This window comes from Medicago sativa, chromosome 3 (assembly GCF_051527215.1).
Source record: "Medicago sativa cultivar Bolivia chromosome 3, Bolivia_mono, whole genome shotgun sequence".
NCBI lineage: Eukaryota > Viridiplantae > Streptophyta > Magnoliopsida > Fabales > Fabaceae > Medicago > Medicago sativa.
The window spans coordinates 103,796,501-103,823,320 of NC_140751.1; the positions used below are offsets into that span (position 1 = coordinate 103,796,501).

General features: G+C 33.9%; 5 protein-coding genes across 6 annotated transcripts; 4 read left to right on the top strand and 1 right to left on the bottom strand.

The window, feature by feature from the left end:
* Positions 1-5,005: 5,005 nt before the first annotated feature.
* LOC146943262 (glutamate-1-semialdehyde 2,1-aminomutase, chloroplastic) lies at positions 5,006-6,868 on the top strand. Its single transcript, XM_085757514.1, has 3 exons — positions 5,006-5,229; positions 5,326-5,499; positions 5,581-6,868. Exons 1-3 carry the CDS (start codon positions 5,059-5,061, stop codon positions 6,646-6,648), a joined length of 1,413 nt encoding a protein of 470 aa, XP_085613640.1. The 5' UTR covers positions 5,006-5,058; the 3' UTR covers positions 6,649-6,868.
* Positions 6,869-7,918: 1,050 nt separating this feature from the next.
* Positions 7,919-10,890, bottom strand: LOC146943263 (RPA-interacting protein A). Of its 2 annotated transcripts, none has more exons than XM_085757516.1 (4): positions 10,716-10,890; positions 10,241-10,626; positions 10,052-10,163; positions 7,919-8,143 (listed from the first exon to the last, which is right to left on the bottom strand). In XM_085757516.1, the coding sequence occupies exons 1-4, from the start codon at positions 10,821-10,823 to the stop codon at positions 7,982-7,984; spliced, it is 768 nt and encodes a 255-aa protein (XP_085613642.1). In that variant the 5' UTR covers positions 10,824-10,890; the 3' UTR covers positions 7,919-7,981. The 2 variants fall into 2 exon arrangements, with proteins under 2 accessions (XP_085613642.1, XP_085613641.1); XM_085757515.1 differs by having other exon boundaries at positions 10,052-10,162; positions 10,237-10,626.
* Positions 10,891-13,436: 2,546 nt separating this feature from the next.
* Positions 13,437-16,481, top strand: LOC146943264 (uncharacterized). Its single transcript, XM_085757517.1, has 5 exons — positions 13,437-13,668; positions 14,443-14,634; positions 15,051-15,098; positions 15,830-15,891; positions 16,017-16,481. Exons 1-5 carry the CDS (start codon positions 13,524-13,526, stop codon positions 16,119-16,121), a joined length of 552 nt encoding a protein of 183 aa, XP_085613643.1. The 5' UTR covers positions 13,437-13,523; the 3' UTR covers positions 16,122-16,481.
* Positions 16,482-18,393: 1,912 nt separating this feature from the next.
* On the top strand, positions 18,394-19,946 carry LOC146943265 (protein mago nashi homolog). The gene is made up of 3 exons (XM_085757519.1): positions 18,394-18,693; positions 18,796-18,972; positions 19,557-19,946. Exons 1-3 carry the CDS (start codon positions 18,475-18,477, stop codon positions 19,614-19,616), a joined length of 456 nt encoding a protein of 151 aa, XP_085613645.1. The 5' UTR covers positions 18,394-18,474; the 3' UTR covers positions 19,617-19,946.
* Positions 19,947-21,493: 1,547 nt separating this feature from the next.
* Positions 21,494-24,767, top strand: LOC146943266 (DEA(D/H)-box RNA helicase family protein). The gene is made up of 5 exons (XM_085757518.1): positions 21,494-22,389; positions 22,547-22,760; positions 23,601-23,732; positions 23,833-24,008; positions 24,152-24,767. The coding sequence occupies exons 1-5, from the start codon at positions 21,563-21,565 to the stop codon at positions 24,381-24,383; spliced, it is 1,581 nt and encodes a 526-aa protein (XP_085613644.1). The 5' UTR covers positions 21,494-21,562; the 3' UTR covers positions 24,384-24,767.
* Positions 24,768-26,820: the final 2,053 nt, after the last annotated feature.

Here is a 26,820-nt window from a genome sequence, read left to right on the forward strand (position 1 = left end):
TATTGTGATTTTGTCAGGTAAACAAATCGTCGTGCCTTTTTTGAAAAAGCCTCGTACCATATTGCACTACTGTTAGTAAACACATTAAATTTGCAGTAGGACAAGTACACCATTTTTTACCCCACATAAGTGATATGATTTATGTTCTTTTTCGATCCAAGAGAAACCACCTGATAATATTATATTTCCTATAGAAACACGTGAGATTATATAGCCAAATTTCCTTTTGAGGAATTGGACATTCCAACATTGCCTAAACCTTTTCTCGTTTAGGTCCTACACTTGCAATAGAGGTTATATAGCCCAAAACGTCTATACTCTATAGAAGTTTTCGCAAAGGAACACTTGCTTTGTTTCAGATGAAAATGGTGTTGCATAAAACAACGAAAGACCACTTCTAAATGTTTGAAGTGTGTTTCTAGTGTTGAACTATAAACTAATATGTCATCAAAGAAAACAATCACAAATTACCTCAAATAGGCTTGAAAATTTAAATCCATGGTACATAGAAATGTTCATGGTGCATTACACAAGCCAGAGGGAATTACCGAAAATTCGTGGTACCCTTGATCAATTTGAAGTGTTGTCCTACTTGCATCAATTGGGAACATCCAGACCTAGTGATAGCCGTATTGAAAGTCAAGTTAAGTTAGTCACTGCAACACATAAAGTCAAGTAGCTCGTCTATTGTAGGGATGAGGAATCAATCTTTAAACATGATAAGAGCTCAATAATCGACACAAATCCCCAAAACATTATGTTGAATAGTTATAATGTTAAACATTTCTCATATTTGGTTCTCTATTTCTTGTTTCTAAAAGTGTGGGTAACAATTCACATGGTTGGACTGGTCGAAGAGGGTGAAATGATAATCAGTGGATCGACTCACTGATAAGGTAGTTTTGCGCATTGAATAATGTTATATTGGTCTACAAGTTTTTGGACACAGTCATCTATAGCATATTTTATAACTAACTTGTAGAGTTAATGGAGAGAAGCCTCATCTCGAGTAGGTTTAGATTAACCTGCCAATTAGACAATTTTGCATGCAACAATTAAGCTCAAAATTATATTGTTGTAGACTGAAATATAGGTCTTAAAGTTTTGAGTTATCACACCCCATAACAAATTTTACACCACTTAAGGGTAAAACGAACGAGTCCACTATTTATATGTGTGGATACCAAATGCAACAACACTATCTTGGAATGAGCTAGTTTTCCTTACAAACTCAATTGTTTTAGCACTCTATCTTGGACAAAATTATAGGTACTCCCACTATTTATTACAATGCATATATGTTAATTTGGGAATTTAGCCCTAAATAAGAAGGGTTTCAGGGATATCATGACTCATAAGGTCGTGATGGTTAGTGTTTGTTTCAGGTGAGACAAGTTGTGTCGGGTATGGAACTTAGTAAAGTTAGGGTGACACTTTTTATCATCGTTCACATAAGTGAAATCAGGTTTTGGGGTTGGAGGGTGGAAATGTCGCTTAGAGCGGTGAACATGTTGGAAATTGTTGTCAAAATTTAAACAAAAGACCTTGTTGCAATGTTTTTGGAGTTTAGTTATATGAGTTTGATAGGTGGGTTGAGGAAAAGGGATAGGCGTAATGGTAATGGGTTATAGTTTGGAAGTGTTTTTGGTGATATTTTTTTGGAGAAATAGAGTTGAGAGAAAACATTGAGGGTTTTATCTTCTTGAAGTTTGGTCACTATACCAGATCTAAATTTTTATTGTGCGTGTATCGATTGCAATTTCTAAATGTTCAAGGCAGGCATTAAATTTAAATTTAGATTATTTGAAACGGTTTTTAATGCAATATAACAAATTTGTAAGAAATTGTAAAAATATGGTGAATTCTAGGGTGAGGGTCCAATTAAGTCCCTCACCGGTGAAGCACTTTTTTTAACCGTTAGATTAAATAAGGTGATGTGAACCCATTAGTCGCTACCGCATGGAATCGGATCTCTGATCTTTTTCTCTTTGCATCCACATTCTCTCTCCCCTAACACCGCCGCTGCACAATGGCATGGCTTACCAGAATTCATCGACTCAATTTACTGTTAAAATCCACCTTTTTATTCCTCCAATTTTTTTTTCATTTCTAAAACTTTACAAATTTTTTCTTTCCATTATGATTTAGGTTAAATTCTACAATGTTTTGTAAACTTGAAAAATGAAAAATTACGTGATAGGAATGATCATTGTTTTTTTTTTTTACAAAAGAAAAATGTTATTCATTAATTTAAAAATAAAAATGATGAACTTGCGAACTAACTAACAACTTTTAAGTTAATAACATACAACGACATAATATTATAAATAATTTTATAAAATCAAATTGATTGTAATACTTGTGTCTCTGAATCTGCATCGTTGATGCTCAAGTCATTGATTTGACATGTAATAGATTGAAATTGATCTTTCAACATGAGCCAAATGAAATCACACTAAGATAAAAAATTAAACAATGTCGTACCAAGATGAAATCACAAAAAACAAAAGAAAAATTTATATATGTGAAGGTCACTTGTTTAGATTAAAAAATAAAAGAAAAAAAAGATAGAGCGGGTGATTTCAAGCTCAAAAAAGATTCAAAATCACTCATCTATAATGGGTGAAGATGGTAGGGAACTTAGAAAAATTGTGCAGTTTTCTCTCTAAGAGAAACTAAGGTCAGATTGTGTTAAATCTTGATTATCTATGGTGAACTCAATTGTACCCTTGAAATTTGATTGATTATGTACTCTTCATCCAATTATTCATTGATATGTCATATTTTTACAAATATATTTATTTACAAAATCAAATCAAATTTTAAGCAAATTTTACCTAGGAGGCATTGAAACTCAATCAAACTTTTGGGTACGTAGGGTGTGTTTGACAAAAATAAGTTATAAGCTGAAAAACTAACTTATACACGATGACTCGTATGGTGTGTCTGACAAAAATAAGTTATAAGCTGAAAAACTAACTTATATCTAATGACTGATAGTTAAAATGTTAGCTTATTAAAATTAGGGAAATGTTAACTTGTGCCTTTGGGGCATAAGTTAAGAAGGCAAATGTAGAAGGTTTTTTTTGGAACTTGTGCATTCAATATCTTAAAAGTTGCAAAAGTTATACTTTCAATATAAAATTTATTTTCAATTTCCATTTTAAGCTCCTTAACTTGTGCCCTTAGGGCACAAGTTAACATGACCCTTAAAATTAAAGTGTTTGGTAAAATTAGTGGTTGAAGTTAACGATAAATATAAATGACATAAAAGGTCATATTTGATTATTTCTTTTTATTTAAATCAAATATTTTCATCTCCAAAGTGATAAACGTGCTTTATGAATTCAATTGAAAAATTATCTAAAGAATTTTTTTATGAATTTTATTTAACTAAACTATTTTCATTGTTTATTTTACTGTAAATTTTATCTAAAATTATAATTATATGAATGAAGAGCAAGGTGGATTCTAGGGTGAGGGTTCAGTTAAGTCCCTCGCCGATGTACCTCTTTATTTAACCATTGGATTTAATAAGATCATATTGTTTCATTATACTTGACTACAATGGATCTAAATTTAATAACTCCTCTCTGCAACCAATTCTTTCTATTGGCAGATCTTATTTCACTGCCGCACACTGAATCGAAAATAAAATTAAAACAAGTTTAGGAGAATTTTAAGAAAAGAAAAATTTGAGGAATGAAAAGGATTTTGACATAACTGATGTGAACGAATTCAATTGAGTGTGTATAGGAACTAGCGACAAACAGAAAATAATTCCATTGTAGTTTTTGAGTATTAGTCCCATATGAATTGTTGTTGTTTATCACATGAAATTGATATCTTCTATCCATACACTACCAGAGCATGGTTATCAATGGCCAAGGAGAATCATTGTTAAATAATCAATGAAGTCTTTTTGATGGCTTTTAATGTTGAATCATACAAAACGATAGGCACTTGTGGGGTTTATTGTGTGAACTCAGGAGTAAATATTTATATATGTAGCGGAGGAGCAAACATAACTTCGGCATCGTGGTTGTGCTTCGGTGAAAGGAGATTTGTGGGCAAGAGAGAATTGGTTGCAGAGAAGAGGGATTAGATATAGTGAGGTCACAAATAATGATATCATATGGTCTAATTAAATTTAATGGTTAAATAAAGTGGTACACCGGTGAGGGACTTAACTGAACCCTCACCCTAGAATCCACCTTAAAATTGATAGAAAATACAAAAAGATATAAGCTATAAACTCAAATGCTACTTTAACTTACATTTCAAAAAAATCTCATAAGCTAATGATAAAAACTTTTTACCAAACATGTCATATCTTATCAAAACAAACTTATAAGTTAGTCCAATAAACTAACTTATTTGTGTTACCAAACACAACCTTAAAAAATTTACCACTATCTTTAATTTTTTAGCACATGATTGAAATGAATAAATTGACAATGTTTTTTTTTTTTTAAGAAAAATTGATTTGTTGCACATTTAAAGGGCCTTGTTTTTTTTTTTTTTTTTTGAGAGAAAGAGCCTTGTTGTTAAGTGTGGTTTCTTCTTAAAAAAAAAAGTGTGGTAAAATACTTCATCTGTTTTAAAATTCATGTCGTAGTCAACAATTTCACACATGTCAATAAATAACTTTGACTGTTAATATCTTTAATTATTTAAAGTAAAAAAATTAGTATTTTAAATATTTATTGAGACAAATCAAACAACATCTTACGTGTTAATCCTTCAACGAAAAACATCTTACATGTTAATATTTGTATTTATATATTAATTAAAAAGTACGTATGAACAAAATGAAGTCATGTAAATAATACACATTATAAAATTACTACATATATTTTAAAATGGAGGCGTAGTAATTAACACTTAATTTAGATATTTATGGAATAATGAATTTGGATATTAACTACCCTCTCACAACGCTTAAAAACAGGGCATGTCTAAAAACTGTTTATATTTATTCTTTTTTATGTTAATAATAATATAAAGAGAGAGAGAGAGAGAGAGAGAGAGATTGAAAATCTTATCTATCATTCTGAAATGGCTGCTTCGGGTATTGCAGGGCTTACCCTTCTCAATTGCTTCTCTTCTTCTTCTTCTTCAGCGAGATGTCGAACTCGTTCTTTGACTATGGCTGTTTCCACCGACCAGAAGCCCAGCACCGAAAAACTCACTCTTCGCAAATCTGAAGAAGCTTTCGCCGCTGCAAAGGTAATTCTTCTTCTTCTTCTTCTTCGCTTTTTCATCAACATCATCATCATCATCATCTAATAATAATAATAATAATGTAATAATCGATTTGATTAGGAATTGATGCCTGGAGGTGTGAACTCTCCTGTTCGTGCTTTCAAATCAGTTGGTGGACAACCCATTATCATTGATTCCGTCAAAGGTGCTCGCATGTGGGACATTGATGGCAACCAATACATTGACTATGTTGGTTCTTGGGGTCCTGCAATTATTGGTCACGCTGATGATCAGGTTTCTTATTTTTAACATAACCTCTTCAATTCTCTCATATATTGCTGCTGTTTATCCTTCAAACTTTATGTTTAATTTCAGGTACTCTCCGCTCTTGCTGAGACAATGAAGAAAGGAACCAGCTTTGGTGCACCTTGTCTTCTTGAAAACACTCTAGCTGAGATGGTTATCTCTGCTGTTCCCAGCATTGAAATGGTCAGATTTGTCAATTCCGGCACAGAAGCATGCATGGGTGCACTCCGCCTTGCCCGTGCTTATACCGGCAAAGAGAAGATCATCAAGTTTGAGGGATGTTATCACGGCCATGCTGATCCTTTTCTTGTTAAGGCAGGTAGTGGAGTTGCCACCCTAGGACTTCCTGATTCCCCTGGTGTTCCTAAAGCTGCCACCAATGAAACCCTTACAGCCCCCTTCAATGACTTTGCTGCTGTTGAGAAGATCTTTGAAGCCAACAAAGGAGAGATAGCCGTAGTCTTCCTCGAACCTGTTGTTGGAAATTCCGGTTTCATTACTCCTAAACCTGATTTTCTTAGTTCCTTGCGCAAAATCACCAAGGAGAACAATGCCCTTCTCGTGTTTGATGAAGTTATGACTGGATTCCGTTTGTCGTATGGAGGTGCTCAACAATACTTTGGCATAACTCCTGATATAACAACTCTGGGGAAGATCATTGGAGGGGGTTTGCCAGTAGGTGCATATGGAGGTAGGAGAGATATTATGGAGACCGTGGCTCCGGCTGGACCTATGTACCAGGCTGGGACGTTGAGTGGGAATCCTTTGGCAATGACTGCAGGCATAGAAACTCTGAAGCGTATTAAGGAGCCAGGAACTTATGAATACTTGGACAAAATTACAGGTGAGCTTGTTCAAGGCATTGTTGAAGCTGGTAAGAAGGCAGGGCATGCAATATGTGGTGGGCATATAAATGGGATGTTTGGGTTTTTCTTCACAGAAGGACCTGTGTACAATTTCACAGATGCAAAAAAGAGTGACACTGCCAAGTTTGCCAAGTTCTTCTGGGGTATGTTAGCAGAAGGTGTCTATTTGGCACCTTCACAGTTTGAGGCTGGGTTCACCAGCTTGGCACATACTTCTGATGACATCAAGAAGACCATTGCTGCTGCTGAGAAGGTCTTTAGGGAGATCTGAGTGTTAAATTTTGTCTTATTGCTACTTGAGTTTTTGAAACATTGATTTTTATAGTTTTGTAGGTTAAATTAGATCTATGTATTATTATGGAAGTTTTCATTAATAACATGTATCATTTTCGCTTCCTGTATCTAGTCTCATCGGTGTGTTGTTTTAAGTTGTGCTGTAATTTTCTTGAATTTTGAATCGTAAGCGTTTGAATCCGTTGTTCGACTTATAATGCCTGCATCTTCATGTTATTTCCTGCTGCACTACTGTATTTTATTAATGCATCATATATTGTTTACCATAAGAGGTTGTTGGAGAATTTACCAGATAGGCAGATCCGGATAAACGAAAGAGGCCTGTCCTTACTTACTTGAGCAAGGTATGAAAGACTTGCTTGCTTAGTGCATGCCAAAACAAGAAAGGAAAAAAAGAAGAGAGAAAGACCCGTAATTCAACCAGAGAAAAGCAAGCAGCACAATCCCTTCACCTAGGGATAAGACCCTTGTGTACATCTGTGGGACGACATCAGTCAATTTTTAATAAATTGAACTCGGAAATATTATTTTTTATACGTGGATTTAACTTGGCATTCTCTTTTTCCTTCCAAATTTGCAACCTTTAGAAATTCGTATGGGCGAGAAGATCGCAGTCATCATCCTTTGTAAGTTTTCAGCAAAATTATACATCTGATCTTTAAGTTTAACCTTTAGTTTGGATTGTTATACATCTGATCTTTAAGTTTAACCTTTAGTTTGGATTGGTCCCTTAAGTTTTATTATTTTTGAATTGGTCTTTTAAAATGAATAACATTTAGGTGTCCATTCATTATGATTCACACTAGAGATAAATGACTCATTGTTTTAGGTTGGTAAATTTTAACCATTCATGCTAACTAAAAACATTGTTGCAAATCATGTTATTATCAGGTTCGAACTCTTTGCAAATTTGTTTGTTTTCTAGGATGCCAAATGGCAGTGTCAAAGTATACAACACTCCAACATTGTAAGAATAATAACAAGCCCTTCTTGTTATAAAAATTTTAAAAAATATCTTGTTATTTACATTTTTAAAAAATCATATGACCTTCTGGCAGGGGAAAATGTAAATGATTTTCGACATTGTAAGTTGTTATGCATTCTTTTTATTTTTCTTAAATGTGAAGCACATTGCCGTTTGAGTATATTCTCGGTGTTAGAGTTTCACCATATATTTTCTGCAACCACATTACCTTTTCCAATGCATATTAGAAACCAAACAAAACGATGAAGCCAAACAACAAAGATACAGAAAAATCTTGAATTATGTTGAACCTCTAATAACTATATAAGAAATACCGACAAAATTGTTAAATTACAACCTCGAATGTATCACAACCTTCACACACAATGTATAATGCAGTTAAATTAAATTTTGTCTTTATACAAAATCTGGGTTTCAATCTGCAGCCTCTGTCAAGATGCTCCATATGGACTTCGGCAAGCCGGTCTCGCAAAAAGTCCAAAGTAAGCTGAAATCTCGGAAGAACAAGACTAGTAGTTAATAAAAATGGTAGTATCAAACAGCAGTTCATATAACTGGCATGTTTTCATTTAAACTTCTGATGTTTATATAAAGGTACAAGTTACTATAATAATTAAAAGATTCTTGTTGGATATAAAACAAGACTAATCCGAGAATGCATAACAATCAACATCAGATCATCCAAACATCGACAAATAAGAAGGTCAAAACAGCCCTTATAAGGCTAGGGCAATCCTTACCCATTGAGTTGAGCTAAGTTTTTGTGATTTCTAAAAAGAACAAGTATGCGACACTCATGTCCTATGGATCCCAATGCCATACTCCTTCCAAGTTAGGGTGGGACTCTTTTATAGTCCCAAAGAGGTACAAGGAGATTAGTTGGAATACTAAATCATCTCAATGTAACTCATCTATATATTTCTTAAGTCAGTTTCTTAACTCTCCCAATGAAGGACATTGGCTTGGGATGTTATAATTAACATTCTGAAATATATTAAAGGATCATCAAGGAAAGGTCTCTTGTACGAAGATAAATATATATTATTCTAAAATATAGCAAAGAAGCATCAAGGACTAGTCTCTTGTATGAATATAAAGGGTCATACACAAATCATGTGATATTCAGATGCAAAATGGGCAAGCTCGCCCAAAAAATAGGAGATCCACTTCTGGATATTATCTCGTTGTTGTTTTTGAAAGAGCAAGAAACATATTGCAAAAGCAGATTATCGAGTCGTGGCTTCGGCCACTTCTAAGCTTATACGGCTCGATCAATTGGTTAAAAAATCGAGGATTGGGGATATTCAGAGGATATTCAGATTATCTTGCATATTGCATCCATTTCATTATTCCACGAGACCACGAGGAACAAACACAGAGATAGATTGTCATTGCATTAGGGAGAAAATCTTATCGTAAGACAGTACAATAGACTTGGTAAATGAAAATGACCAACAAACAAATGTCTTCACCAAGCTATTGAGGGGCCTTTGGGTTGATTATATAAATCATTATACGTATGACACTATTATATTCTCCGGTGTGAAATTGACACATGGGTTCACTCAAATGTTTTTTCATTATCTTTTTCTCAAAATAGTATATGAGCCTATCCTAGATCTGTTATTAAGCAACCCACATTTGTCCTCACTCCGAATATCCAGTCCTAGGTATGAGGGAGTGTATTGCGATCATTGTTACTGGACTATGTATCTGTCAATGCTACGAATATCAAGTCCTTGGTGTTGGGGAGTGCGTTGAAATTCCGCATTGACTAGGACATGGCCAAAGTAGTCCTTAAAGGCTTGGGCAATCTTCACCCCTAAAGCTAGCTTTTGAAGTTGATTTAGGACTAGCCTAAATTCTATAGTCATTATAGCCTTGAGGCTCAGATAAGAAAAATACCGAAGCTATGGAGATTATGTTATGCTAAGATAGCCCAATAGAATTTGCTCTTCTGTTGGTGAGAATACATGTCAAATCCGAGGTCTATTTAGAGAATAAATAGATTGAGTATATATATATATATATATTTGTGAATAATAGGTATTGGGCCATTTTAGTTTCCTGTAGCAAAGCAAACAAGATATGCCTCTAAAGCCAGCATTGACGAAAAACGCATGGAAAAATTTGAGTTTACTTATGTAGTTTAAGCACAAAGAAAAGGGTTTAACTTGTATGAAGAACAGAAATTATCCTGTGTAAATAAGAAGGTCACAGTTTTTGCATTGGAATTAGTGTATGCAATTTAATCAAGTGTGTTGGACTTGAGCAACATATATGAAATATGAAGGTAACTTCTGACTGAACAAAAAGTGGTTGGACTGACAGTTAGATGATGAAGCAAAATGTGTATTTACGTGTGTAACAACTAATAGTGTTTAAACGTGAGTACCTCATCGGCTTTGGGAAGTTGAAGTTTACAACAAGTGCAGTATATGAGATTGTGAGTGTCTTTGAGCTGTCCTTGCTTACAAACAGGACACCAAATTTGTTCTCCGCATGTCTATGAATTAAGAAAGAATTAATTTGGAGAGTATGTATAATAATTATTGTTGAATAAAAAAGAGATTAAGATACCTTATTATTATTGTCTGGATTGAGACGCATATGGTCATAAACAGCACGAGCCAAGTAGTGATCAACTTCATCTTCCCAAGTATCAGGTGAAGGTGGATGGGAATTAAGGTCTTGATAAAATAAGTTTTGCATTTCAAGAAGTATGTCTTGGCAATCACCCTCATAATCATAAGCTGCTTTGAGGTCATCATCATCGTTCCATAAAAGATCATTGTCATTGTCATCATTATTGATCTTATTCAATTCATCAGATACAATATCACGTAACACAATATCTAACTCAGGACGAGAGGAGGAGTCGCCATCGTCATCGTCATCGGAAGAGAGCCTACATTTCCAAAGCAATCGGCTTCTGTCTTGTCGAACCCTTTTGAAGCAATTCTCCCTCAACTGAGAGAACCAATTATCAATCAATCAATCAAATCCCTAATTAACTAATTAGAATTAGAATTAGAAGAATTAGAAGAATAAATAAATACCTTTTGTTTCCAGAGTTGGTAATTGTTGAATTCAGAATCGGATTTTAAAGATGGCCGCAACATCGCCTTCTTCTCTACTGTTGCTCTTGATGTGCCTATTTCCTCCATCGCATCGCAACCACTTCTATCTATTCATTCATTCCCCCTATTTTCTTTTATTTTAGGCTTAAACGCACTTTTCACCCCCTAACTTTGCATAAGTTGCAATTTTGGTCCCCTATTAAAAAAAATGGCAAAAGTGACCCCCTAAGTTTACCCCCTTTTGCAAAACTCCAATTTTGACCTGGTCAACGCCATGTGTCAAGCCACTCAGCATGAAAAGTTGCCACCTCTATATTTTTTGAATTTTAAAAAATAAAAAATCCACATATTTACCAATTGAATTAAACAAAATGAAAAAGGAAAAGAAAAAAAGGTAATGGCACGTGAGAGAAAAAGGAAAGGAAGGAAGTGAACCACACACCAGCAGCTCTCTCCCTCACCTTCAACTCTCATGTCTCATTCATCTTCATCCTTCTTCTTCAGAAAATCATCAATCTTCAATCTTCAATATTCATAAAATCATCAATTCCAGATATCTAACACACCCAGAATCTTCAATCTAAATTTTTACCCTAAATTCGTTTCCCCCAAAATCATTAAACCCAAATTCAAGTTCAAGCAAACCTAAATTCGTTTACCCCAAAATCATTAAACCCAAATTCAAGTTCGGTCAGATTATGTGGGAATTCGAAGGATGATGCAGTGGTTGTATTGGTGGATGAGAAGCGTTTTGCGGTTGATTTGGGGTTTTTGGTGACAGTTTTGAACATGAGGTTGATGATATATTTATTGGGACATTGATGAGGTTTGGTACGTAGAAAAATCAAAGAAATGGCTGGGACGAAAATTGTGATGGTCACGAATTGGATGGCACAAAACAGATTTCAAGGAAGAACCCGTCTTAGTCTTAGCAATTTTTTGAATATGAATTCGAATGGTAGGAGTAAGACGAAATTCAGAGTGAATGATCAGAAGGTGAAGCAAATTGCACCCCCAAATTTTTGGATCTGCGTTTATTTTCTTAGGCTTCAGCTGCAAAATCAAGAGCATCAGAAGTTGCAGGATATGTGTTCATGAATGTGTTAATCAAATGTTTAATTTGTTTCATTGAGTAAACTGACTCTAAAAGAAGAGATTTTTTTTACATGATTTCATGAACATAACTATGTTTGAGCACCTTACCTGTTAACTTGGATGAAGCTTTATGGTCGTTGTTTTTTTGTTTTGTTTGACAAGCTGTTTAGATAATTTATCCATGTATCTTGTTAGATGAAGGAAGGAAGGGATTGATGAAGAAAGAAGGGAGAGAAAGAAGGAAGAAGATGAGTTGCAGATTCTCACGTGCCCCCTTCCATTTCCTTTTTAATTTTTAATTTTTTAATTCATAAAATATTTTTCTTTTATTTTTAATTTAAAAATTACACATGTGGCATCCAGTTCATTCAAGTGAAGTGCCACATAAGCATTGACCAGTCAAAATTGGAGTTTTGCAAAAGGGGGTAAACATGGGGGGTAACTTTTGCCATTTTTTTTAATAGGGGACCAAAATTGCAACTTATGCAAAGTTAGGGGGTGAAAAGTGCGTTTAAGCCTTTATTTTACTTTTACTTTTACTTTTTCCGCGCTATTACTGTTTTTTTCTTTCTAGTAGGATAATAGTTAAAAATTAACTGCATAAATAAAGGTGAATAAATAAGTGATTGAGGGCATATCACATGAGAATGACTTTTGTATGTGAGAATGGTGAGAATGAATGTCCATCATTAGATTAAAAAATAAGGGTTCAGATTAAAACATGAGTATTTGCTAATCTTGTGGCCAAACTCACTCAATTTCCTTGGACATTTCATTCTCTGTACTCCTCTTCTTCTCTGCGTACTCCTCTTCTTCTTCCTTCAGAACATGTTGTTTCTTCTTCCCCTCACCATCAATTATCTTTTCCGGCGACCCAACCATCTTTGCCATAGTCACCTTCCACCGCCGGTTCGTGGTCAGAGCCCTCTCTCTAGGACATAGTAAATATTTAGTAAAATTAATCGTTTAAGTAGCTGATAAGCATACCACCCAAAAAAAAGTAGCTGATAAATATACAATGACATGTTTCTCTATTTACTTTTTTCAAATTATATTTTAATTCGATGTATTTTTTCTGATGTATTTATTATTTTTAATATTTTAATTTATGGTTAAATATGTATTTGATTCTTATAAATATTTTAACTTTTGATTTTAATCTCCATAAACTTTTTTCCTTTTTTAATCTTCAAAGAATTTTCCGCCCCTGCTTTTATGAATCCACACATTAAGAGCAAAGGTGGCCAAAAAATGTGAGCAAGAATATATAAAATGTGAGAAAAAATAATAATTAATACGGTTAAAATTGGAAGAAAATATAAAAATGTATAAACTATAAACTCAAAAATTGCTTGAAATAACATATTAAAAAACGCTATAAGCTAGTGCGAAAAACTTTTTACCGGTCTTATTTTATCAAAACAAACTTATAAGTTATAAGTTAGCTTTTTTGTGTTACAAATGAAATAAGAAAAGTTTGGATGGACTGAGCGGTTTGAACCGGATCCATCCAGTTATGAGGTGAATTATGTATGATAAAATATTATTATTATTAAATTTAAAGTAGAGTGAATTATTTATGGTCAAAGTAGGAAAGAACGATGCGTTCTCTTTCTCTTTCTGCTTCTGCTGGGTTTGTTTGCTCTCTCTCTCTCTCTCTAAGAAAGGAAGAAGAGACTGAGAGTCAGAGGGATGATGCTAGAAAACCCTCACGCTCAAGCTCAAGCTCAAGCTCAAGCTCAGCCACCGGAATCTGGTCCTGTGGTGGTGGTGAAGCGCTATGCTCCGCCCAATCAAAGGAACCGTTCTATCAATAATAGGCCGAAATCATCATCTGGTTAGTTAGTTAGTTACTTTGCTAGTTAGTAGCAGTAGCAGTACATATCAAGCAATGTCAAACATATTACTATTATTGTTTCATGAATCAGTCTCTCCTGTCCTGTCCGATGCTTTATTTATTATTTATTAAGTTGAGCTACTCACTAACTACTGTAAATTCTATTCCCTTATTTGCTTTCCTCCAACTAACTAATTCAAATCTCAATTGCCCAACTAACTCTAATTCTATCTTGCTAATTATATTTTTTCCTTTTTACTTCAATCAATGTAATGTATCATCCTAAATAATGGAACGGATCTGGGACTGGGACCCTATAAATTATAGGCACATAAGAAAAAGTGTTATTGAACTATTAGTTTGTATTGTTGGATTAGTGGATGTCCAACCAAGGCACATATTAACTCACGATAACAGTGTTGGCTTTAATCCTTGAGTTGAATACCAATATGTTGGCTTTAGCCTTCTATCTGCCATATGGTCTCATGGGAGATAAATTAAAAGAAATTTCATATCGAGATAATTGTTTAATTCAATTAGCCATCAGATCTATGTAAAAGTTCTTCAAGTCGCAAATTAAGTCTTGTAGCTCTTGATGCAAGTGGATTTCTTCCTCCTTTTTTTTTTTTTTTTGTTTGTAATGTATGTGTTATTTCTCATTTGCATAATTCAGTGAGCAATGGCAAAGCTTTTGGCCCATTTGCTGTCAGTTCCTGCTCTATTTTGTTTGTTTCTAATTTGTACATGTCGTTTGCTTTCTATCAAATTATGTAGATCGGCTTGATCGATCAAACAGTGTTGGCAGTGATATAGAAAAGAATCAAGTTGCTTCTTCAAAAAACATTCAAGTTACAGATCACGGAGATGCTAGCAGCAGTAATATTTTTAATGAGAACCATTATTCAAGAAGATTCATTGCTTTAGAAGGTTGTAGTAGCAGTGCAGCTTCCCAGCTTCTTAGTGATCGTGAGTCTTCCCTGCCTTTTGTTTGTGAGAACTTGTATATGTTGGCTTATTAAATTAAATTGAATATTCTTTTGCCCTGATGATTTCTGTAGTTCTTTAGGTTTTCTCGTTAGAACAGACTCTAATAAGTATCTGATCAATGAAAAATACCTTCAATTAGTTTGCATAGGATTGAGATATGCAGATTTTAGGACTTAGGAATATATTGATCATGATTGTAATAGACACATGTCTTGCTTTTACATGTTTGCATACCTTTTGTTTCGTTAATTGTTCCTGTCTTTTCGTATTTTAACTGCTTATTGCATTATAGTGAGGAGTGGGGGACTTGTTCGTTTTCTCTTATCTGCTTGTTATGTCAAATTGTCGATACCATTGATTAACATTACCTGTTGCCCATGGACTTCTGTTTCCAGGTTGGACAGCTGTAATACAGTCCTACAACAATCCCAAAGATTCATCTGGTTAGTGGACAATCATTAGAATGACTACCTTTTCCATGCTATGAAATTTGTCACTGTCTAATATTTAGTGTTGATGGAACTTCGATTTGTTTTGCATGTTTCAAAAGTTTTCAATCCATTGAGTTGAGGTCACCAGTAAAACTATGAAATGATTCAAACTAACCACTGTTGCAGTAATTGACCTTTTTTTTTTTTGTTTTTTGTGTGTTTGGCTGCCAGTTCTTTCTTTAATTGACTAATTACTATAAGCTTGGTAACTTGATATGTTCAAAAGTGATATATCATGTGATTGCGATACTTACGACTTACGGGAGTTTGGTGACTACCATACCAACTAAAATATGTTGTTCCTTATACAGTTCATTAGTGTTTGAGGATTCATCTCAATCAAATGCAATATCAGTAATTTAGCATTTTATATGTGATTTACAATTACATTTAGTCCAAAGTGTTTTGATGTAGTTCAAGCTGAGAGGACTTATTATTAAGTGACGAATATCATATAATTACTTTTTAATCATCTTTGTGGTGTTGACTCTTTATAGTTTCTAAATTGCTGTTGGGATGTCAAGTTTAACCATTTGAGCGTATATTATTTATACGGAACGTTGATATCATGAATAGCCGCCTTCTTAAATGTGGTGATAGTAGATTATGTGCTACATATACTCTTAGGCATGTGCATGATTTATGCTTATTAATTTTCTTTACCTACCTCTTTCGAATTTCAGAAAAACCAGTTATGTATTCTGGTGGGACCTCAGTTTGGACTCAGTTCAGACTCCCTCATCAGGTAAGCTTTATTTATTAATCTTCTCGTAAAAAAAAAAGTAAAAAAAAACTTGATATCAATTCTCCTTCCCCTCCCTTCTGCCTTTTAAATCTAACATGATCTTTTTAATATCTATTTTCCCCCAGATTATGTCACCAGCTGCGAGTGCTTCCTCTTCTGTGTCACAGCTTGACTTTCTGGGAGAACTTCGTCGCCAAATGCACAGTGCCAATCCTAGTTTCAGCACATGATGGATGGCATGGACTTATAATCAAGCTCTTGTTTGTTTGTGATTTTATAATCAAGTTCTTGTCACAGCTGAATGCTGTAAGAACCCTTTACTTGACTACCCATTTGTGATTTTGTAACTTCGGCACGTCAACTCGCTACGTATATGCAAGACAGAATCAGAATATGTGTGACGCCTGTGTAGGTGTGAATTGCAATATCTTGCATTAGGACTTATATTTAAGGATTTATTACGCTATATGCTTGCTGAATACTAGTACTAGTTTTGATAATTTAAATGCATGGTGACATTTTTGTTGTAAAAAAACGAAGAAACTGAAGAATTATGATACAACCTACATGAACCAACTATTTTGTCCTTATTTTCAGCCTTTTTTTTTTTTTTTTTTCTTTTGTCAATATTGTTTTAGATAATTGATTGCCTTAGCTTAATTTTTTTTTTACTCAAACCAAGTTAACCAATTTGATTATTCAAAGAGTGTAGGATATAATTAGGAGGATAATGAAAATCACTGCGAGGAGCATACTAGATGCCCTTACAATAGAACCATATTCTTATCTTATGATTTTACTACGAGACACATCAACAACAAGCTGCTTACAATCAAGTTCAAAAATGATATTTTGAAGACCAACTATGATCCAATGGAGGGCATTAAGCAAACCACAAGCTTCACATTCCACTATTTGGAGATTCATACGCCACCATTCCGTCCTTGCCATAACAAACTGACCTTGATCATCTCTCACACACATTCCAATACCTGAACATTGTTGTTGTTGAAAAGGGGCACCATGGATATTGCATTTGAATACAACATGTTGCCAAGAGTTGAGGAAATCTTGAGCACGAAAAAATACATTATCCTAGGGCTCATTTTTGTTGTCTGGAAGCTTTACATTTTGTTTTTGTCAAATACTCCATGAAATCATGGTAACCCTTGAGATTTGAGACTCATTAAATGAGTGCAGTACATACAAAACAAGGTTAGTAAAGTCCTCAACCGTATGCATAACATAAGTGGTTGTACCATCAACCATTAACCGGTTTTTTGCTAATACTGGATGCTATCTTCATATTCTAGAAACAAATGGCAGAGACTCTTTTATAAATTTAATTTTGAAAGTTTCTTTTATCAAAACAAAAGCCACTTATTTTTTTAAAATGAATCAATTATATAGTGAATGATGATGCTTAAGAGAAAGTAATAAAAATAAATTGTGATTTAAAATGGTATTTAGATTAGTTAGGGATTCCTTTATTTTTTTGGCTAAAGTGCAACTTTGGCCCTCTATCTTTCAAAAAGTTGCGATTTTGGCCCCCTAAGTTTGAAAATTACAATTTTGGTCCCCTATGTTTTAGCTCCTTTGCATATTTGGTCCTTTTGGTCAATTTTGACCAAGTCAATGCATACGTGGCATGCCACGTGCGTAATTAATTAATTAAAAAAATAAAAAATCTATTTTTAAATTAAATAAATGAAAAAAATAATAAAAAAATATTTAAAAATTCTGGAAAAATGAAAATAAATGAAAAAATTTAACATTATTTTTTTCGAATTTTTTTCAGAAATTTTTTCGAAATTTGTTTTTCAAATTTTTTCCAGAATCTTTTACAGAATTTTCTAATGTTGAAAATTTGACATTCTAAAGGTGCAAGGAAACGAAAAAAGTATACACAAAAACACCGACGAGAATACAACTTGGCCACAAATTTGGTGCATATTTATTCTTTAGGGAAATGAATGTTTCCATGACATTACTTTTTCAAATAAGTGATTCTTGGAATTGTCCATGAATTTTTGTGAAATTTTTTTCGTTTTTTAATCATTTTTATTAATATTTTTTATTTTTCAAGAATTTATTTCATTTTTTTGTTTTTTAAATTTTTTTATTTTTTCATTTTTTTATATTTTTTTATTTTTTATTTTTCCAGAATTTTTTAATTTTTTTATTATTTTTTTCATTTATTTAATTTAAAAATTGATTTTTTCGATTTTTATTTTTTAAATTAATTAATTACACACGTATGCGTTGACTTGGTCAAAATTGACCAAAAGGACCAAATATGCAAAGGGGCTAAAACATAGGGGACCAAGATTGTAGTTTTCAAACTTAGGGGGCTAAAATCGCAACTTTTTGAAAGAAAAGGGGCCAAAGTTGCACTTTAGCCTATTTTTTTTTTTTGGTGTGGAAGAGAGTAAGGGCTACAAAAGAAGCGGGCCTGGTGGAAAGGCCCAACTCGAACAAGAAAAAGAGAAGAGAAGAAGACTCGAACTCGCAGTCATATTAAACTCTGGTGGTTGCTGGTTGAGAATCGATCGGCGGTTATTGTTGATCATCAGGATCAGTAGGATGGGAAGCGAAGAAGAGAATGCAGAGTTTTACTTGAGATACTACGTTGGTCATAAGGGTAAATTCGGACATGAATTTTTGGAGTTTGAGTTCCGTCCAGATGGTAAGCTTCGTTATGCTAACAATTCCAATTACAAAAACGATACCATCATTCGTAAGGAGGTTTATCTTACTCCTGCTGTTCTTCGTGAGTGTCGTCGTATTATTTCTGACAGCGAGGTATTCTTCTTTTCTTTTCTTTTCTTTTTACTAACCCTAACCCTAATTTCACCCCCCTTTTCCTTTTTTATTATTGCTTATAACTCTATTCAACAACAACAGATTATGAAGGAGGATGATAACAACTGGCCTGAACCAGACCGTGTTGGTCGTCAGGAACTTGAGATTGTTATGGGGAATGAGCATATCTCCTTTACTACTTCCAAGATTGGTTCTCTTGTTGATGTTCAAAGCAGTGCTGATCCTGAAGGCCTTCGCATCTTTTACTATCTTGTTCAGGTCTGTCAGATTCATTCTATTTACTCACTCACTCACTCATTGTTACAATTACAAGGATCATTTCAGATTCTTCCTTCAAATTTAAGCATACCAAAACTGCTTAAGCACAGATAATTGCCTTCATGAACTTAACTCAAATTAAACTGACCTGGCAACTTACATATATCATTACCATTACCATGCCTAAATTCACAAATATACTTTAGACAATGGTTTCATATATTGATACTTTAGTGGGATTTCAATATAGCTGATGTAATGGTTTCAAAGTTTTAACCCATACTTTAGAATTCCTTTGCTGTTATTTTTTTTACTGTATTTCTGCAGAGTGGTTTATATATTCCCCCATGATGTGTTGTCATTTTGTTTTGCTTGTATTTTTTAGCCTTTGGGATCATGGTTCCTTTGCTGTGATTTTTTCCACTTAGTTATTCCCCTATGATTTTTTGACTGTATTTCTGCAATGTTTTAGAGAGTGATTTATATAGTTGTGCCTGCCTGCCCATTAGTCACCCAATACAAGATTTGTTTGATGTCAGCTTATGCCTTTGGTTCATTCCTGCTAATTATAATTATTTTTGCAGGATTTGAAGTGCTTTGTCTTCTCTCTTATTTCACTTCACTTCAAGATCAAGCCTATATAAGATGTTCACTATTAGTTTCGAGTTTGTCTTCTTGGAAATGTGCACTCTTTGAACAACTTTCCCCTTTAGCTAATGAAGTTTGAAATATGTATCGGTGATGAACAGGAAAACCTGATTTGAATGGATAACCTTTGTACCAGATCTTTGCTTTTTATATTTATGGTTTTGGATATTCTTTCTCTTTCACTTGCTTCCATTGTTGGAGCATGCTGTCTGTATGGAATGTGCACATACCAGTATTTAGTGTTGTATGATATTTTTTATGTCACAGTTTCTACTCCCTAATATTAACCTGGTTCCACCACATGATTGATGACATGGATTTTAAAATCAAGCTCTTGGCTGTTTATGTTTTTAAAATCAAGTTCTTATCACGATTGAATGCTTTAAGAACACTTAACTACCTACTTGTGAATTTTTTTGCTGCATATAGTATATGCAACACAGAATATGTGTGATGCCTGTGTAGGTGTAAATTGGGATGTCTTACATCTAGGATTCATGTTTTAAGGATTTATTGTTACTCCGTATGCCGCTTGCCGTGTACTAGTTTTCATAATTTAAAGGCATTGTGACTTTTTATCTGTTTTATAATTAAGAAACTATAAAATTATGATGCAACTCGCATGAATAACCTACTTTGTGCTTATTCTCAGTCTGGTTTTCTTTTTAACTTTTATGCAGATGATTAACTGCCTTTATTTTTAGTTTTTTAAAATAGTATGATAGTTTTTTAGAAAATAAGTAGCAAAATCTGGTTATGTTTTGTTTCTCGCTGTTGGATGTTAGCTTAGCATATGTTTGGTATTATGATGTGTATGTGAGACTTACGATGATCCACTGAGATTTTGCAAAAGCTACAAACATACACCTATGCTGTACTTTGTATTCACATCGCATCATTTTCTCTCTGATATGGTTCCCAAAAAGTAAAGACTAAACTAAAGAGTACATTTCAAAAGATAGTATGAGTGACCTAATAATCATTTATCGAAAAACCATCTGTCTAGATCATAATAATTTTATAATTAGTTTCTTTTTTTATAATAAAGTGTATTACAAGCCAATAGATGTGATAACACCTGCGTTTTGTCTCTGCCTATATGCACGGGTTAGGGGAGGAGTCAAATATACTATAACAGTTAGCATGGGAAAGCATAAAAGTGAGTTTTAACTATTTGATCGAAGGAAAAACACAATCTTATCTTGCTCTTTCATCATTAGATTTTTTTCACCATCTTCCCCAACCATATCAGCTGAAAGATAAGTAAAGTATAATTAAGAATTGTTTTACCAATGAATCAAACTCAAATTCTCATGAACAATTTATCATTTGTTGAAGCATCGAGCATTTGATTTTCTTTTATCAATAGAAGAACTAAAGCATAAGCAAAAGGCAAAAAGAAAAAACTAATCTGGGGGACCGAATTCTCTCATTAAAGCATGTCAATTCGCTCACACATGAGATAATGTGCTCAAACGGTTGGTATCATTGTGATTTTTTATATATATATTTTAATAAAGAAAAATACTTGCATAAAATACATATTATTTAATAATTTTTTCTTTATATTTTTTAAGCACGTGTGTTAAATAATGTGCTCAAATGGTTGGTATCATTGTGAAGACTTCATGTGGGGAAGAAATTTTGTGAGCACAGACACAAGTGAAAAGGTAGAAGGAATAAGAATTAAATAATGTATTTTTGTAAAATGACTAAATAATGTGTAATTTTATGTGTGTGGAAATAGTTTTTTATTTGGAGTTGTGACAAATAGTTTTTTAATTGGGTGTGATTTGTTTTTAAAAAAAAAAAAAAAAAAAACCAAAAAGTAAAATAAATACTATAAAACAAAGAATAATTGGAAAATGAAATTAGAAAAAGAGGGGGTTCCTTATCTTGTTGAAAATTGAAAGAGAGAGTGAGAAAAGAGAAGAGAATCAAAATGGCGGTGGTTGCGCAAGGTGTTTGTGGTAAAGCGTTGCTGTTTAGCATCGGAGTTGGAGTGAGACCCAGAAGACCCACTAAACACTCTGTCTTCTTCTTCGTTTCTAATTCAAAATCCAATTCAAATTCAAAATCCGCCGTCGATAAAACCACGAGTTTCGGAAGACTAAAAGTTGAGAAAGTGAATGCTCTCATCCACAGAACCAAGCAAAATACCACAAAACGCAAACAACTACAACTAGAAGATGAAGATGAAGACAACAATTCTGCATCTGCAACTGCAACTCATTCGAGAGTTGGATGGGGAGACAATAGGGTTAGCAGTCAATCGGAGGACACCAACTTTTTCAGTCTAAAATCATTTAAAGACATTGGATGCGCCGATTTCATGATTGAATCTCTCCATAACCTCTCTTTAACTCGCCCTTCCAACATACAGGCCATGTCATTTGCTCCTGTTATTGCCGGAAAGTCTTGTATAATTGCTGACCAGAGTGGTTCTGGAAAGACATTAGCTTATCTTGTACCAATCATTCAACGTCTCAGACAACAAGAACTACAAGGACTTCATAAATCTTCTTCACGATCTCCCACTCTTGTTATACTCGCACCCACAGCTGAGTTAGCTTCTCAGGTCTTCCATAATTGTCGTTCAATGTCTAAATCTGGCAAGGTTCCATTCAAATCTATGCTTGTCACTGGTGGCTTCCGACAAAAAACTCAACTCGACACTTTAAACCAGGGTGTTGATGTCTTCATAGCTACACCTGGCCGTTTTCTCTTCCTCATCAACCAAGGCTTTTTGCACTTAACTAATCTAACATGGTATGGTATGGTAGTAACTATACCTTTTCTATCACCTATCATTTTGTTGACTAAACCTGAATACACTTGTCATTTACCATCTGTTATAAATTGATTTCTTTATGCATCCGCACCAATGATTTAATTTATCTTAACAACAATAATTATTATGTTGCAGTGCTGTCTTGGATGAGGTTGATATCCTCTTTGGCGATGAGGACTTCGAAAAGGCTCTTCAATGCTTGATTAGTTCTTCACCGGTGGACACACAATATTTATTTGTAACTGCTACTTTACCAAAAAATGTTTACAGCAAACTGGTTGAAGTTTTTCCTGATTGTGATATGGTCATGGGACCTAGTATGCATCGAATAAGTTCTCGCCTTGAAGAGGTCAGGTTTCACTTGTGAATTCTCTTTCTTTCTATTTTATTCATCTTAGGACAGAACATTTGAAAACGTATTCCCTAAATTTGCTGGCTGGGCTTGTTGCTGTGATATGAGAAAACATTTAGCTAACTCCTTTTGTCTCCCACATGAGATTTAAATTGAATTGTAATTTACTCTCAACCTTTATACATATCATTGTGTATGGCAGTGGCAGTACAGTTGGTAACAATTATGAAAATGGTATAGTAGACCTGTCTCTGTTGTCAATGCGGAAATGCGGCGCGGTGCAGTCAACTCAATAATTGGCGCGGTGCGGGAGCGGGGCACTATTTCGGTAGTGCGGCCACTAATAAATTTAATACTGGATACCATACTATTCAAAAAGAAATACTAAAATACCCTAAACATTTCTCAAAATTTCATGAAGTATTCATAATATGAAATAAAAGGGATAGTAAAATCGAAAATGGCTAATACCAATTATATACAACTAGTACAAGTTATTGTTTTACTATTTATAGGTCCGCTTTGGCCGCTTTCAACTTTTGACACGCGCTGACGCGGCCTGAGACGCGCCGGCTCGGCCTAGTGCGGTGGTCCTGTTTTTTCCGCTCCACTCCGCTATAGCGGTCGACGTGGCTGCTATTGACAACAGAGAGACCTGTAATATATTCTTAAATTGCTGGGGTATTTTGGTGTGTGCAGGCCATGCTGGATTCAGTGACCAGTAATGACCACTTAATTTCAAATTAATATTTGAAATAAAACTGAATTCTGCATCACTGTTTTGAATAATCAGCTGCTGTGTAAGTGGGTCTGCTGATTATTTTCTTGTTTGTTCAGATAATAGTAGATTGTAGTGGGGAAGATGGACAAGAAAAAACTCTCGACACAGCATTTTTGAACAAGAAAGCTGCTCTTCTGCAGCTTGCGGAGAAGAATCGCGTCCCAAGAACTATTGTGTTCTGCAACAAAGTATTCTGAACTCTCAGGACTTATATATTTATATTATTGATTACTGCTGCACTTTTTGTTACTTTTTATTTTGGTATAATTCTCAAAAAATAAATTGCAGATTGAAACATGCAGAAAAGTTGAAAATGCATTAAACCGTTTTGATAGAAAGGGAATTCGCATGCAAGTTCTACCTTTCCATGCTGCCATGACACAAGAATCACGGCTTGCTAGTATGAAGGAGTTTACACGTTCTCCACCAAAAGAAGTGTCCCAGTTTATGGTTTGCACGGACAGGTATTCATCTGTTTATCTCGCTGGTTATGTTTGTTCTGTTCAAAACACTGTCTTTCTCTTGTTTCTTGTTTAACTTTAACTTTAACTTGTTTAGTAATTACGTTTGCGTGTTACAAATAATTCATTGTGGCAACTTGTAACAGAGCTTCGCGGGGAATTGACTTCACTAGAGTGGATCATGTAATACTTTTTGACTACCCACGTGATCCAAGTGAATATGTACGGCGTGTTGGAAGAACAGCCAGAGGTGCCAGGGGACAGGGCAAGGCATTTATCTTTGTTGTTGGCAAGCAAGTATCCCTTGCACAAAAAGTAATGGAAAGAAATCGGAAGGGTCATCCACTGCATGATGTACCTTCGGCTTATGAGTATTGAGAGCTGAAGAAGTAGGAAGTTGGTTTTAATTGATTGCTTGGAAAGGGTGCTCTCAACTGGGACTGACAACACAATATTGTAAGTCTAACATGCATGGCAAAGGAAGGAAATCTTTTGGTAGCACCGACAATATTCTAGGTCGATGAAACGTGCATTGCTAGGCTCCTCATAGCAAAAGCAAGGGCTACATTGATTGCCAGCATCTTTAGATGGTCTTTGGGCAGGAAATATTTTATTCCTAATCATATTACTTAGTAATTTCTTAGGAATTGTATTACCACCGGAAATGACACTCCTGCAAAAAATTACAAATATAATAGGCTGCTATTATTTTCCCAATCAAATTTTATTTTCATGAATAAACTTATTTCTAAAGATCTTAAATCATATGTTGAAGAAATGTCTTTACGCCCTTTTTTTACTCACAACTCTGTTTTTAACAGCAAAAGAACCGCAAATTAACCTCACCCATCCATCTACATCTTTGCCACCAAAGCCCGCTGTGAAACCTTTATGTTTGTTATGCTAGCAACTGTTTCTACCGAATGATGGCCACTGCATGTGCTCCTTGGAGCTGCGGCTGTGTTATACAACTCTCCGATATCGCTGTGCCAGCAACATTTGCTTGTCACCACTAGTGTTGGTGGTTATTCCTCATCTTTCATGGTCTTCACGGTTCCACGGGTGGTGTAATGGTGTTGTGCCATCTATCTTTCGGCACCTCTTTGCCCCGCCCACTGCAGGCTGATTGTACGGAATTGGGAATCTAAGTTTCAAAATACCAACAAAATGAATTTTGGAATCAAATTCCAGTTTACGTTTCAGAAATTGAGTTTTAATGTAATGAATGCACAATTTCTAAGATAAAATTTTATCATTAGAATTCTTATCAAGTGTCCTTAGCATTTCCCTAAAATAAATTGGAATTCATATATATTTATATTTTATAAATAATAAACAAGGATGCAATGCAACTAACATAGGGAATTTATGTGCACGAGCATTGACTTATGTGTGCTATTGCAGAGCAATAAAAGGGATCAGAGACTCGTCCTTTCAAAAGACATATACAAATAAGCCAAAATTTAACAAGTCAATCAACCATGACATCTAAATTTAACAAAATAAATAATGTCATTCAAAGTACGATAAATCGCATTTACTAACCCAAAGAAAACAATGCGATGACTTGTTCGAAAAACCACAACAAATGAAATTGCTTTTTTATTGCATCAAATTCATCTTGTATGTATAAATTGAGACAACTCGATTGAGACAACTCGTTCATACAAAGTTTTTTTTTTTTTGGTCAAGAAGTTCATACAAAGCTTTACCCCTTCAAATTATTACTATAAACTACCAAGAATACAAAGTTCGCATAATATCAAATATTGTACCATTTTTCAAAAAAATTAAATATTGTACCTAGTAAGTTTGCATTGGTAACTTAGTCCATGAATATTGCAGGTTTGCATCCATGATATTGCATTCATAAAGGAGTCTATAGAAAAATATGGAGGGTATGTGTAAAAAATATCGTAATAAAAATAATATTCTCCATATTTTTTATGGACTTCTTTATGAATGCAATATCATGGATATTTTGCCGTTTTATACCGCTAATTTGAATGTTTCAAGCTAGTTTGTAAACTCATCATTTTTTTTCCGTTTTCAACGATGTTGAATTTGTGTGTTGTTTCTAATGTACTTAAATGTTAATGAATTAATATAATTTTTTAGTCAATAAAAAACTTCAAAAATAATGTTATAAATAAAAAATATTTGGCAAAATTACACAATTCGTCTATTAACTTAATTTTAGGTAAGACTTTCGTAATTTATCTTTCTTTTTTTCCGATTTAATCTTTTACGTTATAAAATGTCAACATTGTTATCCTTTTTTTCTATAAAAAAATCGTTAAAAAAACTTAATTTTTTTTTCATCAAACTCATAAACAAACCCAAATCCTCGTCATACAAACAGAGAACCCAATTTTCATTGAAAAAATCTCATAAAAATGATACGGTATTGATATTTTATAACATAAAAGATTAAACCGAGAAAAAATAAAGGACAAAAAATATTACCTCAATATGAAATAAAGGATTAAATCGGGAAGAACAAATAAATGGCGAAGTTTTACCTGAACTTAAGTTAACGAACAAATTGTATAATTTTGCCAAAATATTCTATATTGATCTTAAACGTATATTTATTTAATAAAACATAAAATAGAATGAAGAAAGAAGTACACTAACATGACAATTAAGTGCACTTAGTCAACGATAGTTGAAAAAATAACTTCCGTCATTTTCTACCTATGCGTGTATTAGCGTGTGAAACTAAGAGAAAAGCTAACAACATTTTATTTTCAGCATTCAATTTAATATTAACTCTTTAATTACGCAAAATAAATATTAGTCTCATTATTTTACG

Coding starts and splice junctions, on each gene's coding strand:
- LOC146943266 (XM_085757518.1), top strand. CDS start 21,563: ATGGCGGTGGTTGCGCAAGGTGTTTGTGGTAAAGCGTTGCTGTTTAGC. Junction 23,733..23,832: donor CTATTGTGTTCTGCAACAAA/GTATTCTGAACT, acceptor AATAAATTGCAG/ATTGAAACATGCAGAAAAGT. Junction 24,009..24,151: donor TTTATGGTTTGCACGGACAG/GTATTCATCTGT, acceptor AACTTGTAACAG/AGCTTCGCGGGGAATTGACT.
- LOC146943263 (XM_085757515.1), bottom strand. CDS start 10,823: ATGGAGGAAATAGGCACATCAAGAGCAACAGTAGAGAAGAAGGCGATG. Junction 10,627..10,715: donor ACCAACTCTGGAAACAAAAG/GTATTTATTTAT, acceptor TGGTTCTCTCAG/TTGAGGGAGAATTGCTTCAA. Junction 8,144..10,051: donor AACTTCCCAAAGCCGATGAG/GTACTCACGTTT, acceptor CCGAGATTTCAG/CTTACTTTGGACTTTTTGCG.
- LOC146943265 (XM_085757519.1), top strand. CDS start 18,475: ATGGGAAGCGAAGAAGAGAATGCAGAGTTTTACTTGAGATACTACGTT. Junction 18,694..18,795: donor GTATTATTTCTGACAGCGAG/GTATTCTTCTTT, acceptor CAACAACAACAG/ATTATGAAGGAGGATGATAA. Junction 18,973..19,556: donor TCTTTTACTATCTTGTTCAG/GTCTGTCAGATT, acceptor TTATTTTTGCAG/GATTTGAAGTGCTTTGTCTT.
- LOC146943262 (XM_085757514.1), top strand. CDS start 5,059: ATGGCTGCTTCGGGTATTGCAGGGCTTACCCTTCTCAATTGCTTCTCT. Junction 5,230..5,325: donor AAGCTTTCGCCGCTGCAAAG/GTAATTCTTCTT, acceptor CGATTTGATTAG/GAATTGATGCCTGGAGGTGT. Junction 5,500..5,580: donor TTGGTCACGCTGATGATCAG/GTTTCTTATTTT, acceptor GTTTAATTTCAG/GTACTCTCCGCTCTTGCTGA.
- LOC146943264 (XM_085757517.1), top strand. CDS start 13,524: ATGATGCTAGAAAACCCTCACGCTCAAGCTCAAGCTCAAGCTCAAGCT. Junction 15,099..15,829: donor CAATCCCAAAGATTCATCTG/GTTAGTGGACAA, acceptor TTCGAATTTCAG/AAAAACCAGTTATGTATTCT. Junction 15,892..16,016: donor AGTTCAGACTCCCTCATCAG/GTAAGCTTTATT, acceptor ATTTTCCCCCAG/ATTATGTCACCAGCTGCGAG.